The 14749-nt window shown below is 53.7% G+C and overlaps 1 protein-coding gene across 2 annotated transcripts in view; it reads left to right on the forward strand.

Annotated features, from left to right (window-relative positions):
• The first annotated feature begins 312 nt into the window (after nucleotides 1-312).
• The window catches only part of LOC103169510 (tumor necrosis factor receptor superfamily member 10B), a 29257-nt gene continuing 14820 nt past the window's right edge, over nucleotides 313-14749 (forward strand). The window contains exon 1 of one of the 2 annotated variants that reach the window (XM_029066661.2): nucleotides 313-608. In XM_029066661.2, the coding sequence (XP_028922494.1) occupies nucleotides 540-608 (69 nt within the window). In that variant the 5' untranslated portion in view covers nucleotides 313-539. The remainder of the gene's footprint in view (nucleotides 609-14749) is intronic. The other variant, XM_029066660.2, reaches the window with a different exon arrangement.

Raw genomic sequence — 14749 nt, forward strand, 5'->3', positions numbered from 1 at the left:
GATCATAATACTACCGGCGGTACGTGTTAAGCGCTCACTACGTGCCGAGCACCGTTGGGATAGAGGGGAAGCAGGCCCCCGAGAAGTGACTCGCCCACAGTCGCCCAGCCGACGGCGGGATTCGAACTCACGGCCTCCGCCTCCCAAGCCCGGCCCCTCGCCACCGAGCCTCGCTGCTTCCCCAGGGCGGGCGAATGAGGGAAACGAACGAATGATTCCCACGGAATAAGTGGGACCGATCTATTCTGGCTGAAGGAAGGAAGGGCGAGAATAACGACCGCAGGGAGGAGGGGGTTTTGCCCCCGCGGATTTTCCGCCCAGGCCCCGCCCTCTGATGTAACGCTCCCTCCCTCCCCATCTTAGTATTTAAACCTGCCGTGGGCGGGCGCGGAAAGAGAAGTGGAAGAGCGGTGCTGGAGGGGGAAGGTGGATCGTCAGGACCGGCCGACTAAGGCATCGGGCCCAGGCCCCGAAGCTGCGAAGCCCCGAGTTGGACGAGGCGAAGGAGGAATGCCCCGGGCCGGAGCCTCCTGGGGGAGATGACTTGGCGCCGGGGTGCGGGGCTCGGGGTCGCCTTGGCCATCGCCCTCTGCCCTCTCTTCCTCCGGGTGAGTCCCCCATCCTCGGCAGCCGGTCCCCGAAGGGTCTGCCCACCCCCACGCGTGCCCTCCGCGGGCGGGCACCTCGCCCCCCGCCCTGCGCCGTCTTGGCCAGGCATGTCCAGGCACGATCCAGGCCCGGGTGAGAGCCAGAGGAGGAGGACGACGCTGGTGGTATCCGTTAGGCGCTTACTGCGTGCTGTCCTAAGCGCCGGGTGATGAGATCGTCCCACGTGGGGCTCCCGCTCTCAATCCCCCTTTTCCCAGATGAGGCATCCGAGGCCCAGTGAGGTGACTCGCCCACCGTCGCACAGCTGACGAGGGGCAGAGCCGGGGGTCGAACCCGTGACCTCCGGCTCCCAGGCCCGGGCTCTCAATAACGTTAACGATGTTGGTATTTGTTCAGCGCTTACTATGTGCCGAGCACCCTTCTAAGCGCCGGGGGAGATACGGGGTCATCGGGTCGTCCCACGTGAGGCTCACGGTGAATCCCCTTTTTACTGTTGGTATTTGTTTGTTAAGCGCTTCCTACGTGCCGAGCACCGTTCCAAGCGCTGGGGTGGACGTGGGGGAATCGGGTTGTCCCACGTGGGGCTCACCGTCTTCGTCCCCGTTTTACAGATGAGGGAACCGAGGCCCAGAGGAGTGAAGCGACTCGCCCACGGTCACCCAGCTGACGAGCGGCGGAGTAGGGAGTCGTACCCGCGACCTCTGACTCCGAAGCCCAGGCTCCTTTCCGCCGGGCCGCGCCGCTCCCGAGCCGCGCCGCTTCACCCGAGGACGAGCAGGGTGGCCCGGCGGGAGGGACGCCGGCCGGGGAGTCGGGGGATCGCGGGTTCCGATCCCGGGTTGCCCGCCGTAACGGTGTTGGTGTTGGTTTAAGCGCTTGCCGGGTGTCGAGCGCTGCGTGCGGAGATCCCACGGCCGTCATCCCCGTTTTACGGATGAGGTGACCGAGGCACCGAGTGACTGGCCGCAAAAGCTGGCGTGGGGTCGGGACCCGCCACCTCTGGCTCCCGATAACGATGTTGGTATCTGTTAGGCGCTTACTATGTGCAGAGCACTGTCCCAAGCGCCGGGGTAGATACGGGCTCATCGGGTCCCACGTGAGGCTCACCCCAAATCCCCGTTTTCCAGACGAGGTGACTGAGGCACAGAGACGTGACCTGCCCAAAGTCACACAGCTGAGAAGTGGCAGGGTGGGGATTCGAACCCATGACCCCTGACTTCCAAGCCCGGGCTCTTTCCACCGAGCCACGCTCGTGACTCCGGGCAAGACACTTCGCTTCTCTGGGCCTCGCCCAGAAAATGGGGATTAAGACCGTGTGCCCCACGTGGGACAGGGATTGTGTCCGACCTGTGCCTACCCCATTGCTTAGAACGGTGCCTGGAACGTAGGAAGCGCTTAATAAAATACCATCATTAGTATTATCATTAATACTAATTAATATCGTGTTAATACGAATTAACATAATAATAAATAATAACGTTGGCATTTGTTAAGCGCCTACTATGCGCCGAGCACCGTTCTAAGCGCCGGGGTGGACGCGGGGGAATCGGGTCGTCCCACGGGGGGCTCCCGGTCTTCACCCCCATTTTCCAGATGAGGTCACCGAGGCACCGAGAAGCGAAGTGACTCGCCCACAGTCACACAGCCGACCGGTGGCCGAGCCGGGATCCGAACCCGTGACCTCTGACTCCGAAGCCCGGGCTCTTTCCACTGAGCCACGCTGCTTCTCACATAATGAGAGAAGGTCCCCAGCCCGAACGGCGCTGTACGCAGGGAGACCCAGAGGAACCTCGGGGGTCCCGGCCTGAGCCGTGCTGCAATAATCGTAATGGCGTTTGTTCAGGGCTTACTTTGTGCCGAGCACCGTTCCGAGCGCCGGGGTAGATACGAGGCCATCGGGTCGTCCTACGTGGGGCTGACCGTTTTAATCCCCGTTTTGCAGGATAGGTAAGCGAGGCACAGGGAAGTTAAGCGGCTTGCCCCGGGTCACGCAGCAGACGAGTGGCGGAGGCGGGATCGGAACCCTCGTCCTCCGACTCCCGAGCCCGGGCTCGTCTCTCGAAGCCACGGCGCTGTCCGGAGGGAGACCGAGGCTTCCCTGGGGGCCCGGCTCGGGGCCGGAGGGGGGCCGCTTGCCTCTCCCTCCTGGCCAGGACGCTCTCAGAGGGGGCTTTCGGTCCCTCGTGTGGGAATCGTGGGCTCCAAAGCGTTGAGGCCGGGGAGGACGGTCTTGCGCAGGGCCGGTAGCGCAGGTCGCGGTGGCACGATCGTTGCCGCTTGAAAACCTTGGCCAATTCCCCGCCGGGCCGTCTTGAGATACCGGGGGGGGGGGGGGGGGGGGGGGGGGGGGCTTCCTACGGTTTTGGACCACCTCTCGGGATCCCCTCGGGGGAGGTTTTTAAGGCGGCCGGTCCTCCCTTGCTCATCGAGCGAGCCACCCAATGCGTGTGGGGTATGGCATTTAATAATGATGTTGGTGTCGGTCAAGCGCTTACTGTGTGCAGAGCGCTGTTCTGTGCGCTGGGAGAGAGACAGGGTCATCAGGTCGTCCCACGTGAGGCTCACGGTTAATCCCCATTTTCCAGATGAGGTCACTGAGGCGCCGAGAAGCGAAGCGACTCGCCCACGGTCACCCGGCTGCCAAGTGGCCGAGCCGGGATTCGAACCCGTGACCCCTGACTCCAAAGCCCGGGCTCTTTCCACTGAGCCACGAAGCGCTTACTATGGGCCGGGCGCGGTACCGAGCCCCGGGGCGGAGATCAGCTAGTCGGGTTGGACACGGTCCAGATCCCAGATGGGGCTCACCGCCTCGATCCCCATTTTGATTTGCCGGGTGAGGGAACCGAGGCGCAGACGGGTGAAGTGAATCGCCCCAGGTCGCGCGGTAGACAGATGGCAGAGCGGGGATAAGAATCACGGTGCTTCTGACTCCCAGGCCCGTGCCGTAACCGCTAGGTCACGTTGTTTTTCACGTTTTTGCGGTGGATGGGGCGAATTTTGCCTGGGGAGTCTGCGGTCCCTGTACCGTTTCAGCTTCAGCTGCGAGAGAGTAGGCCTGAGAGGGCCTCTGGAAGTATCGCCCGATTCTCAGCCGGTTCTTCCGCTGGCCACTAGCCACCTACGCGACAGCCTCTCCTTCCACCTGTTGGTTAATAATCGTTCATTAATGATATTCTGTTACCGGTCTGTACATTCCAAGCGCTTAGTACAGTGCTCTGCACATAGTAAGCGCTCACTAAAAACTATTGAATGAATGAATAGGATTCATAATGGCATTCGTTAAGCGCTTATTACGTGCAAAGCGCTGTTCTGAGCGCTGGGGTTGATACCGGGTAAGCAGGTTTGTCCCACGTGGGTCTCACAGTCTTATGAGAAGCAGCGTGGCTCAGCGGAAAGAGCACGGGCTTGGGAGTCAGAGGTCATGAGTTCGAATCCCAGCTCTGCCACTTGTCAGCTGTGTGACCGTGGGCGAGTCACGTCACTTCTCTGGGCCTCAGTGACCTCATCTGTAAAATGGGGATTAAGACCGTGAGCCCCACGTGGGACGACCCGATTCCCCTGTGTCTACCCCGGCGCTTAGAACGGTGCTCGGCACATAGTAAGCGCTTAACAAATACCAACATTATTATTATTAATGCCCATTTTCCAGATGAGGTAACTGAGGCCCAGAAAAGTGAAGTGACGTGCTCACGGTCACCCAGCTGACAAGTGGCAGAGCGGGGATTAGAACCCACGACCTCCGACTCCCCAGCCCGTGCTCTTTCCACTAAGCCACGCTGCTGCTTCTTCTTTCTCTTCTCTTGCCCCACACTAACTCGCTTGGGCCCCGCGAGCCAACGTTAGGATTCCAGAACTCTCCCGTCTTCCCCACCTAGACAGTAAAACTCGCTGTGGGCAGGGAACATGACTAACCAACTCTGTCGTATTATACCGTGCGTACAGTAAGCACTCAACAAATACGATTGACCGATTCAGCTCCGCGTGCATTTGCCGCTCCCCTCCTTGAGCCCCCCGAACTCTCTTTGCCCGGGCCTTGGTTCCCAGCCCTCCATAGGGTCCTCTCCCCCGCTTAGACCGTAAGCCCGCCAGAGGGCAGGGACTGTCTCTATCTGTTACCGATTTGCCCATTCCAAGCGCTCAGTACGGTGCTCTGCACATGGTGAGCGCTCAATAAATACTCTTGAATGAATGAGTGAGTACAGGGTCGTCCTCACGTGTGTAACCGGTGTCCGTTTCTTCATTTCCTCTTCCCAGTGGCCCGTTTCCCCTCGGTCCCTCTCGCTCACGTGGGCGAGATTCTCCTCGGGATTCGCGTCTCCTCCTTGAGGGGCAGGTGGAGAAACAGCCTAAGACGACCACGTTGGCGACGCGCTTTAGTAGGAGGGTGTTAGACGGAGGACAGCGTCGTGAGGCGCGGGCTCTGTTCTGTTGCCCTGTTCTGAAAGTTTCTGGTATTTAGGGGGAGAGGCCTGGGAGGGTGGGCAAGGTGCAGTTCTCCGGTGCTGAGGGAGGAGGAATAATGTGAAAAGGAGGGATGATGTGGTATCTCCCTGCAAGTTCGGTGAGTTTCTCCTGAAGAGCTCTGGTATGTATCGTGGGCAGGGAAAGTGCCTACCAAGTCTTGTCATATTGTATTTTTATTATTATCATTATGGCATTTGTTAAGCACTCCCTACGTGCCGGTCACTCTACTGAGCTCTGGGGTGATTACAAGCAAATTGGGTTGGACCCAGTCGCTGTTCCACTCACAGTGTGTGGGGCTCGCCGTCTCAATGGCCATTTTACAGATGAGATAACTGAGGCCCAGAGAAATGAAGAGACCTGCCCGAGGTCACACAGCAGACAGGTGGAGGAGCCGGGGTTAGAACTCATGACCGCCTGACTCCCGTGCTCTATTCACTACGCCATGCCGAATCCCAATATTGTCCTCTCCCCAGTGTCTAGTACAATGCCCTGCACACAGTAGTCACTCAGTTAAATGTGATTGAGCGATGGGAGTGAGTGGGTGTGATGGGAGGAAGATGGAATGAGCGAAGAGTTGACCAACACGGGTAGAGGTGAGCGACTCCGAAGCCAGCCAGGTGAGAGCCCTACAGAGCCGAAAGTGTCCGTAAGTCATGTGGTTCTTTAATGCCCGTGAAGGCCCCCTCCTCCCCAACTACTCAAACCAACCCACTTCTCCCTGGCGATTTTTATCCGCGGCCAAGAGCCGATTTGGCCAGCGGCTGAAGCCGGATCCAGGGGAAGCAGCGTGGCCTAGTGGATGGGGCACCCGCCTGGGAACCAGAAGGCACTGGGTTCGAGTCCCAGCTCTGTCACTCGTCTCTCGCGTGACCTTGGGCAAGTCACTTAACTTCTCTGGGCCTCCGTTACCTCTCCTGTAAATTGGGGATTGAGACTCTGAGCCCCATGTGAGACAGGGACCGTGTCCAACCTGATCAGCTTGCATCTACCCCGGCGCTTAGTACAATGCCTGGAACGTAGTAAGTGCTTAACAAATACCATTATTTAAATAGCATCAAAATAGCCCTTAATGTGACCTCCGGGTGGGTGGGCCGGACTGGTGGGAAAAGATGATAATAATTACGATTTTTGCTTAACCCTGGGGTAGACAGTGGGTCACAGCCTCTGCCTCACAGGACTCACGTGCAAGAAAGGAGAAGAGCGGGTCTTTAAACCTCATTTTACAGATGAGGAAACTGAGACACAGGAAAAGTAAGTGACTTTTCTACAGTCACAGAGCAGGCAAGGGGCAGAGGCCGAATTAGAACCCAGGACCCCTGACTCTCAGGCCCACGCTCTTTCCATCAGGCCATACCGCTTTCTGGTAGTATGGTGTGATTGCTGGAATCCAGTGGGCTCTTTCCTGACCTCCCCAACCCTGTTGTGAGCCTCGTGAAGGTCTCCTATCAGTGTGTTCTTTTCCATACCCGCAGCGAACCCTCAGTAAATACTCTTACTACTGGAAGCAGGTAGCTTTAGTGATGCCCTTGGGAGATAAATTTCCGTGGGGGTGAGAGGAACAAAAACAGGAAGGAAGCGTGGGCCAACTGTGACCAGTCTATATATATGCTTTGTCATGTATCCACCTGTTTGATCCCATAAATTATGATTCTCACCCTCATTCTCGCTCGTGATCTGTAGCCATTCGGGCCCCAAATGACTATCCCCAACTGGTAAAATATTCTGGGGAGCCTAGGCCAGGTAATCTTGACCTGGTGTTCACCGGTCGGATGGAAATGGGAAGCAATGCGGCCTAGTGGCAAAAGCACAGGCCTGGGAGTCAGAGGACCTTCGTTCTATTCCCAGCTCTGCTGTGGGGCCTTGGGCAAGTCACATAACTTCTCTGTGCCTGTTACCTCATCTGTAAAATGGGGATTAAAGCTGTGAACCCCATGAGGGAACATGGACTGTGTCCAACCCCAGCGCTCAGTACAGTGCCTGGCACGCAGGAAGCCCTTAACGAATGCCATTTTGAAAAAAAGAGTACTCTCCACATAGAGTGCCAAGAGTAGAGAATGGAAGGAGAAAGGACTAGGGAAGGAACAAAACTGGAAAGACAGCTTAAAAAGTAAAACTATTTGAGGTCTGAATCGGTGGCTCTCAAACATTTTCAGCCTGTGACCTCTTAGAATGCTGATAATTTTGGTATTAAGTGCTTACTATCTGCCAAGCGCTATGCTAAGTGCTGGGGAAAGACAAGATAATCAGGTTCCGCGTGGGGTCCGCAGTCTTAGTAGGAGGGAGGAGAGGGATTGAATCCCCATTTTGCAGATGAGGAAACAGAGTCGAGGTCACCTAGCCGGCAAGTGGTGGAGCTGGGTGCTCTTTCCATCAGGCCACACTGCCTCTTGTGCCCCACCTACTCCATTTCCCCTCCATCCGAAATAACTCTAGTTTGTCTCCCTTTTGACATTACAGCAGTTATTGAAGATAATCTTGCATCTACCCCAATGTTTAGCATAGTGCTGGGCCCCTACTTTGTGCTTACTAAGTGCTATGACTCGGGATGGAAAGAGGAGGGGCTCAGAAGGCTGAAGCCCGAAATTTGCGCTGTAGCCCTGCCTCGGCGAACCTTTCTGAACCCTCTGGGGCCCCGAGGGAGCTGGGGCCTGGAAGGCTGATGCAATAGTCTAACGGTGATATGACCAGAGCTTGTAGCAGTTTGGTTGGAGAGGAAGGGGCGGATCCAGGAGATCTTGGGCAGGAAAAACAGGCAGGATTTGGCAGTTGACCGAATGTGAAAAATTAAAGATAGAAAGGACTCAAGGATGACTGAGGCTGTGGGCTTCTGGGGAAGGGAGGACGGGGTGGGGAAGTTAGAGGGAAACGTGAGGGGGTTCGTTGCAAGCCTGTTGCGTTGGAGGTGCTGGGTGGACATCCAAGTGTGGGTATCCTGGAGGCAAGAGATCACGTGAGATTACAGGTCACATGAGAGGCGAAAAGAGCCATGGCCCTGAGAGTCAGAGGACCTGGGTTCTAATTCCAGTTCCTCACTTTCTGTGTGTGGTTTTTTTTTTTAAATAGATGGCACTTGCTAAGCACTTACTAAGCGTCTAAGTGCTGGGGTAGATATGAGTTAATCAGGTTGGACACAGTCTCTGTCCCAAATGGGGTTGACAGTCTAAGTAGGAGGGAGAACAGGCATTAAATCCCCATTTTATAGATGAGGCGTAAGATGCAGAGAAAAGTTAAGTGACTTCCCTAAAGTCACAGAGCAGGTAATTGGCAGAGCCGGGTTTAAACCCGGGATCCTTGGACTCTCAGGCCTGTGTGCTCTTTACGCTAGGCCATGCTGTTTGTCTGCTCTGTGACCTCGGACGAGTCACTTAGACTCCTTTGTGCCTCAGTTTCCTCATCTGTAAAACAGGGATTCAGTATCTATTTTCCCTCCTACTTAGACTGTGAGCCCCATGTCGGAAAAGAGACTGTGCCGGCGTGATTATCGTCTCTCTACCCCGGCACTTAGTACGGCACTTGGCGTGTAGTGAGCATTTAACTCCATCGTTATTATTTTGAGATCAGTGGTAGGGAGATAGATTTTTTTGAGTCATCCGCATAGAGAGCATAGCTGAAGCCGTCGGAGTAATTGAGCACCCTGAGAGCAGAAATTTAAAGCCAGGCAAAAGCCCTGAGGGGTCACCCGCAGTAAAAGGACGCGAGGCAGGAAGAGGAGCCAGCAAACAAAACTGAGGAGTGGGCAAAGAGGCAGGAGGAGGAGGTTAAGTTAAATTGATACCTGTCAGCAAATCAATAAGAAATATAAAGTGGTCACTCTGTGTCAACACTGTACAAGATACAAGATAAGCAGGTCAGACACAATCCCTTCCACCAATAATAATAGTGACAGTACTCGTTAAGCACTTCGTGCCAAGCACCGTTCTAAGCGCTGGGGTATATACGAGTTAATCAGGTTGGATCCAGTCCCTGTCCCACGTGGGGCTCACATTCTTAATCCCCATTTTACAGATGAGGTCATTGAGACCAGAGAATTGAAGTGACCCAGGTCACGCAGCAGACATGTGGTGGAGCCAGGATTAGAACCCAGGTCCTTCCGACTCCCAGGCCCGTGCTTTCTCCACTAAGCCACGCTGCCTCTCCAGGCCTCACAATCTAAGAGGGAGGGAGAACAGGCACCTGATCCCCGTGTCACAGGTGTAGAATCTGCGGCTCAGAGAAGTTAGGTGATGTCCACTCACAGCAGGCAGTTGGTGGATCTGGGATTAGCACCCAGGCCTCCCGACTCCCAGGCCCGAGTGCTGTTCACGTGACCACACTGCTTCTCAAAAGCAAGGCCTGAGAGGGCTGAAACCAGGAGAAAGTAATCCGTGGAATCCAAAGCAGCAGAGAGGTTGAGGAGGAAAATAGTGGTATTTTCTACAGTGATGGGAAGGCCAGTGTTTGAGTGGGAAGATGAGATGAGGAGGCATCCAAGGCGGCGGAGAGGTTGAGGAGGAAGAGGTTGGCGTGGAGACCTTGGGCCTTGCCTGTACGGACAGACTTGGTGACCTTAAAAAGGCAGCGTCCGGGGAGCAAATAGGTTGAAAGCTAAGTTTCGGAGGGTTGAGGAGAGAGTTGGCAAAGAGGAAATTAAGGCAGCAGATGCGAACGAACTATTCTCAGAGTCTGGAGGGGAACGGGAACGGGGAGATGGGACAATAGCTGGAAGGGGCCGTGGAGTCCAGAACACATTTTTTAAATGGATGTGGGGGTGGGTAACCTGAGTGTTTGAACGCAGAGGGGAACCCCTGGAGAATGAGAGTTAAAAATGACAGCGAGGGAGAGGAGGAGCAAGCGGTTTTACGAGGGGAGAAGAGAGAAGGCCGAGGAAGAGGTGCCGGTGGGGGATGGATTTATAGAGTAAGTGGGAGATTGCCTCTTGAGAAGCAGCGCGGCTTAGTGGCAAGAGCGCAGGCTTGGGAGTCAGGGCTCTGGGTTCTAATCCTGGCTCCGCCACTTGTCTGCTGTGTGACCTTGGGCAAGCCACTCTACTTCTCTGTGCCTCGGGCACCTCTCTGTCAAATGAGGATTAAGACTGTGAGCCCCATGTGGGACAACCTGATTACCTTATATCTACCCCAGCGCTGAGAACAGTGTTTGGCACATAGTAAGTGCTTAAGAAATACCATCATCGTTATTATTACTGAGAAACATGAGGAAGGAGTGAGAAAGATGAGGAAGCAGGAACAGGCTGTCGAGGGGGTTGGGGATGCTGAGGAGACTTTGGGAAGTTCATGACTGATGGCTTTAATTTTACCAGCTAAGTAGTTGGCAAGGTCATTGGGGTTAAGGAGGGAAGTGATAGAAGGGGAAGGAGTTAAGTTCCCTTCTAACCGAACTTCACTCTTGATTCCCCTGCCTCTGATCCCCTGCTTACACTGTTCCCCGAGACTGTAACTCCTTCCTCCATACCCCCCTCTGATTCTGCCCATCTTCGAAGGCCTCCTCGAATCCCCCCCTCCCAAATTAATTCACAATACCCTAGTTGTCAGCTACCCTTAGCATCTAGATATTTGAATCCCATTCTCAACACCGATATATTCATATTCAATTATTCAGTTATTTCATCTTGACATATTAGGCCGCTACTTGTTATAATCTCGTTCTTCCTCCTTCTACTATTCATGAATAATTTTTTGTCTCTCTTCCCCCATTAGATTTTAAACTCTATGATGGCAGGGAATGCGTTTCTTCTGATTATCTTGTATCTACTCCAGCTTTTAGTACCGGGCTCGGCCCGTAGTAAGTGCTTAACAAGTGCTACCGTTGTTATTCTTCGGTTGTACTCTTCCGGGTGCTTAGTACGGTCCTCTCCTCTCAATCAGTGGAATTTATTCAGTCATCATATTTATTGAGCACTTACCATGTGCGGAGTACTGTACTAAGCACTTCGAAAAGTACAATATAACAGAGTTGGTAGACACAGTCCCTGATCACAGTGACTATGTGCGGAAAACTGTACTAAGCACTTAGGAGAGTACAGTACAAAACACAGAATTGGTAAACGCTTTCCCTGCCCACATTGAACTTTCAGTTTAGAGGGGATGATAGATGGTGATATAAAGAAGTTACAGATATTCACATAAATGCTGTGGGGCTGAGTGGAGTGAATACCAAGTGCCCAAAAGATATAGATCCAAGTGCCTAGAGTGGGGAAAAAGAGGACTTAATTGGGGAAGACCTCTGAGAGGAGATCTTAATAAGGCATTAAAGGTGAGGAGAGTGGTGATCTGGCATATATGGAAGGGCAGAGAGATCCAGACCAGAGAGAGGATGGGGGGAAAAAGGGTTGGCGGTGAGACACATGAGATCGGAGCACAGGGAGCAAGCTGGCGCTGGAGGAGTGAAGTGTGCGGGCTGGGCTATAGCAGGAGATGAGCGAGGTATGGTATGAGGAGGAGAGCTGATTGAGTGCTTTAAAGCTGATGGAAAGGAGTTTCTGTTTGATGCAGAAGTGGAGGGGGAACCACTGGAGGTTCCTGAGGAATGGGGAGGCATACGCTGAACTTTTTTTAGAAAAATGATCTGGGCAGCAGTACGGATTGGAGTTGAGAAAGACAGGAGGTCAGTGAGGAGGCAGGTGAAGTTGAGTCTGAATAGAATAAGTGCTCGGTAACCTGGAAGCAGTTTGGATGGAGAGGAAAAGGTGGATTTTACCGATGCTGTGAAAGTCGAACCGACAAGCTGTGGTGACAGATTAAGCATGTGAGTTATATGGAAGACGTGAGTTAAGGATAATGCCATGGTTATGGACTTGTGAGATAAAGACAATAGGGGTATTTTCGACAATGATGGGAAGGCCAGTGTTTGAGTGGGAAGATGAGGAGATAAATACCATTGACTGGTTTGAGTTGTCATTGAGCAGCCAAACAACTTGGGAACAAAATACTCCTCTTGAGTTTTCTGAAATAGGGACCGTATTTGCACAAGACGTTTACGGTTGACGTTGGCCCAGTGTTAAAATGAGGTGATGGAGTCTTCCATCAGAAATGGGAGACTCTTGAACTTCAGGACCAAGAACAAGATTACATTGTCGGGGGTGCCATTCCCACTCCCTCTCATCCACGCCAGTTGCGTTCCCCTCTCGTCTCTGCCAGTCGAAGTCCTGCTGGACCCCAGAGGGCAGCGAGGCGGCCGGTGGGCAGGGGCGTAGCACATTATGAAATGCGTGAACCACGTGAACCAGATACAGGCAGAACTGAGTCTAAAGTTCAGGTCTTCTGATTTCCAGTGGAAGGGACCAACAGCAGCATTAATGTTAAAATAATAGAGAGAAATTTCCCTTCTCTTTATTATCACTTTTTAGCCTCTCATCGGGTGAAGGATTCACCTGATCACTGCCATCACTGACCAATACCGATCGCTGGCGGTTCCCAGCCCACGAATTTGACAGGCAGTTGTCCCAGATGAGACTCAGTAAGGTTGATTGGCCATTCAGTGAGACCCCATCCTGGGAAGGTGCAGTCTTCAGTGACAGAGCGACCCCCCACTTTCCATCCTGGCACCCTCAGAAAGAGGTGCCCCAAGCACACCGCCCAGTCCTTCAGTGTTGGATCCGATGCAGCCTGGTGATGTCATTTATCACCCCACATTCTATTTTTAGCCTGAGAGGGTGTGGCTTAACTGAGCTCAGTGAGGCTTGAATCAGCCTTGGGCAAAGGCTCTGAGCTCGTTCAGGAAAGGAAACAACCTCACTGCAAAACAACTTGTGGCCTCGACAGCCACCGACGCCCACCTTCGATTGTGGGTACGCTCTCCAACAGTGTAATACCGTTATCGTGGTAATAAATGTTCATCTCAACTCTCGTTTGCCAAGATATTACTTAGCTCTTTATTTTTTTACTCGATGGTATTTGCTTAAGCTCTTACTCTGCCAGACACTGTACTAAGGGCAGGGGGTAGGTACAAGATAAGCAGGTTGGACACAGTCCATGGCCCAAGTGGAGCTCACAGTCTTAATCCCCATTTTACGGATGAGGAAACTGAGGCACAGACAAGTTCACTGATTTGTCCAAGGTCACCCATTCATTCGATAGTATTTACTGAGCGCTTACTGTGTGCAAAACACTGTACTAAGCGCAGGCCCGTGCTGAAGACAGAATTAGAACCCAGGTCCCCTGAGTCCCAGGCCCATGCTCTTTCCACTAGGCCATGCTGCTTCTCTGATCTGCCTGGATTCCCTGATCATAAAAAGCGTTTATCATCATTGGACTGATTTTGCACTACAGAGATTTCGTCACATACATGTTGTGGTTGCGGAAGCAATCCCGACAGACTCCTACTTATTGGGTTAATGATAATCGTAGTGTTTCTAGAGAATTCACTACATGTCAAGCGCTATTCTAAGCACTAGGGAAAATACAGGATGATCAGGTCAGCCACAGCAGCTGCCCTTCACAGGGCCCACAGTCTAAATCGGAGGAAGAGCAATAGTGAGTCCCCATTTTACAGATGAGGTAACTGAGGTCCAGAGAACAGAGCAGACCAGTGGCAAAGTTGGGACTAGAAGCCAGGTCCTCTGACTCCCAAGGCCGTGCTCTTTCCACTCAACCACGCGGCACCTCGCAAATCCGTGGTGGTTTGTTTGGGGAAGGGTTGCTGAAGGACTTTGCCTGGATCCAAGTCTGGCTTCGCCTCCGATGTGCTCAAACTGGCTGATAAACTTATCAGAGGAAGTCTGGTCCTCCGCAGTTAACGAGCGCGGCCGTTTTCCCTCCTCTCCCAAAGGGAGTGGATCCCGTCGACTCGGATGTTGCCGTCGACTTGATATCACACAGTCCCACGCTCCCAGAGTGTACGGAGATGAGCCGGTAGGGCATACGGATCCCAGGGCACGTAGAAGGAGGATTGGGCAAGGAGTCTGTTTATAGCGGGGACGGAGGCAAGGGAAACACCTGCACGCTAGGGAAAGCAGGGCTGGGATTGATTGATTCTTGGAAAGGCCTGCGCTTACATCCCGTCACCGCGGCCCTAATCCCCGGAGATCCAGCTGACGGTCAGAAGCTGGGTGGGAAACTTCTCAGTGTTTTATGGAGACACGAGCTGGGTTTTTTCTCCCTAGGCCTTTGGAATATGTGAGCTTCCCTGACTGCTCCGTTGTCGGGGACCCACTAAAACAATAATAATAATGGTGGTATTTGTTAAGCGCTTACTATGTGCAAAGCACTGTTCTAAGCGCTGGGGGGATACAGGGTGATGAGATTGCCCCACGTGGGGCTCACAGTTTGAATCCCCATTTTACCGATGAGGTACCTGGGGCGCAGAGAAGTGAAGTGGCTTGCCCGAAGTCACCCAGCTGGCAGGCGGCAGAGCCAGGATTCGAACCCATGACCTCGGAAGCCCAGGCTCTTTCCACTGAGCCACGCTGCTCCTCTAAGGCGGATTGGGGGTGGGAAAGCTGGATTCAGGTGCTCTGTGCCCGCCGGCACACTCAGGGGATGGAAGTTCCAGTTGGGAGGGAGTGAACGGGAAAGTCCCAGGAGGTAGAGCCCTCCCCTTCCCCGCTGCTCGTTTCTAGCCTACCGTGACCAAACACATCAAGATATCCTCTCGGTCTCTCCTCCGGTCCCCCCGGGGCCCAGCCTTCCTTCCCCCTCCCCCATAGAAGAGCTGAAAAAGACTGGACTGAAAGGAGAGGATG

This window comes from Ornithorhynchus anatinus, chromosome 5, assembly GCF_004115215.2.
Source record: "Ornithorhynchus anatinus isolate Pmale09 chromosome 5, mOrnAna1.pri.v4, whole genome shotgun sequence".
In the NCBI taxonomy this organism is placed as follows: domain Eukaryota; kingdom Metazoa; phylum Chordata; class Mammalia; order Monotremata; family Ornithorhynchidae; genus Ornithorhynchus; species Ornithorhynchus anatinus.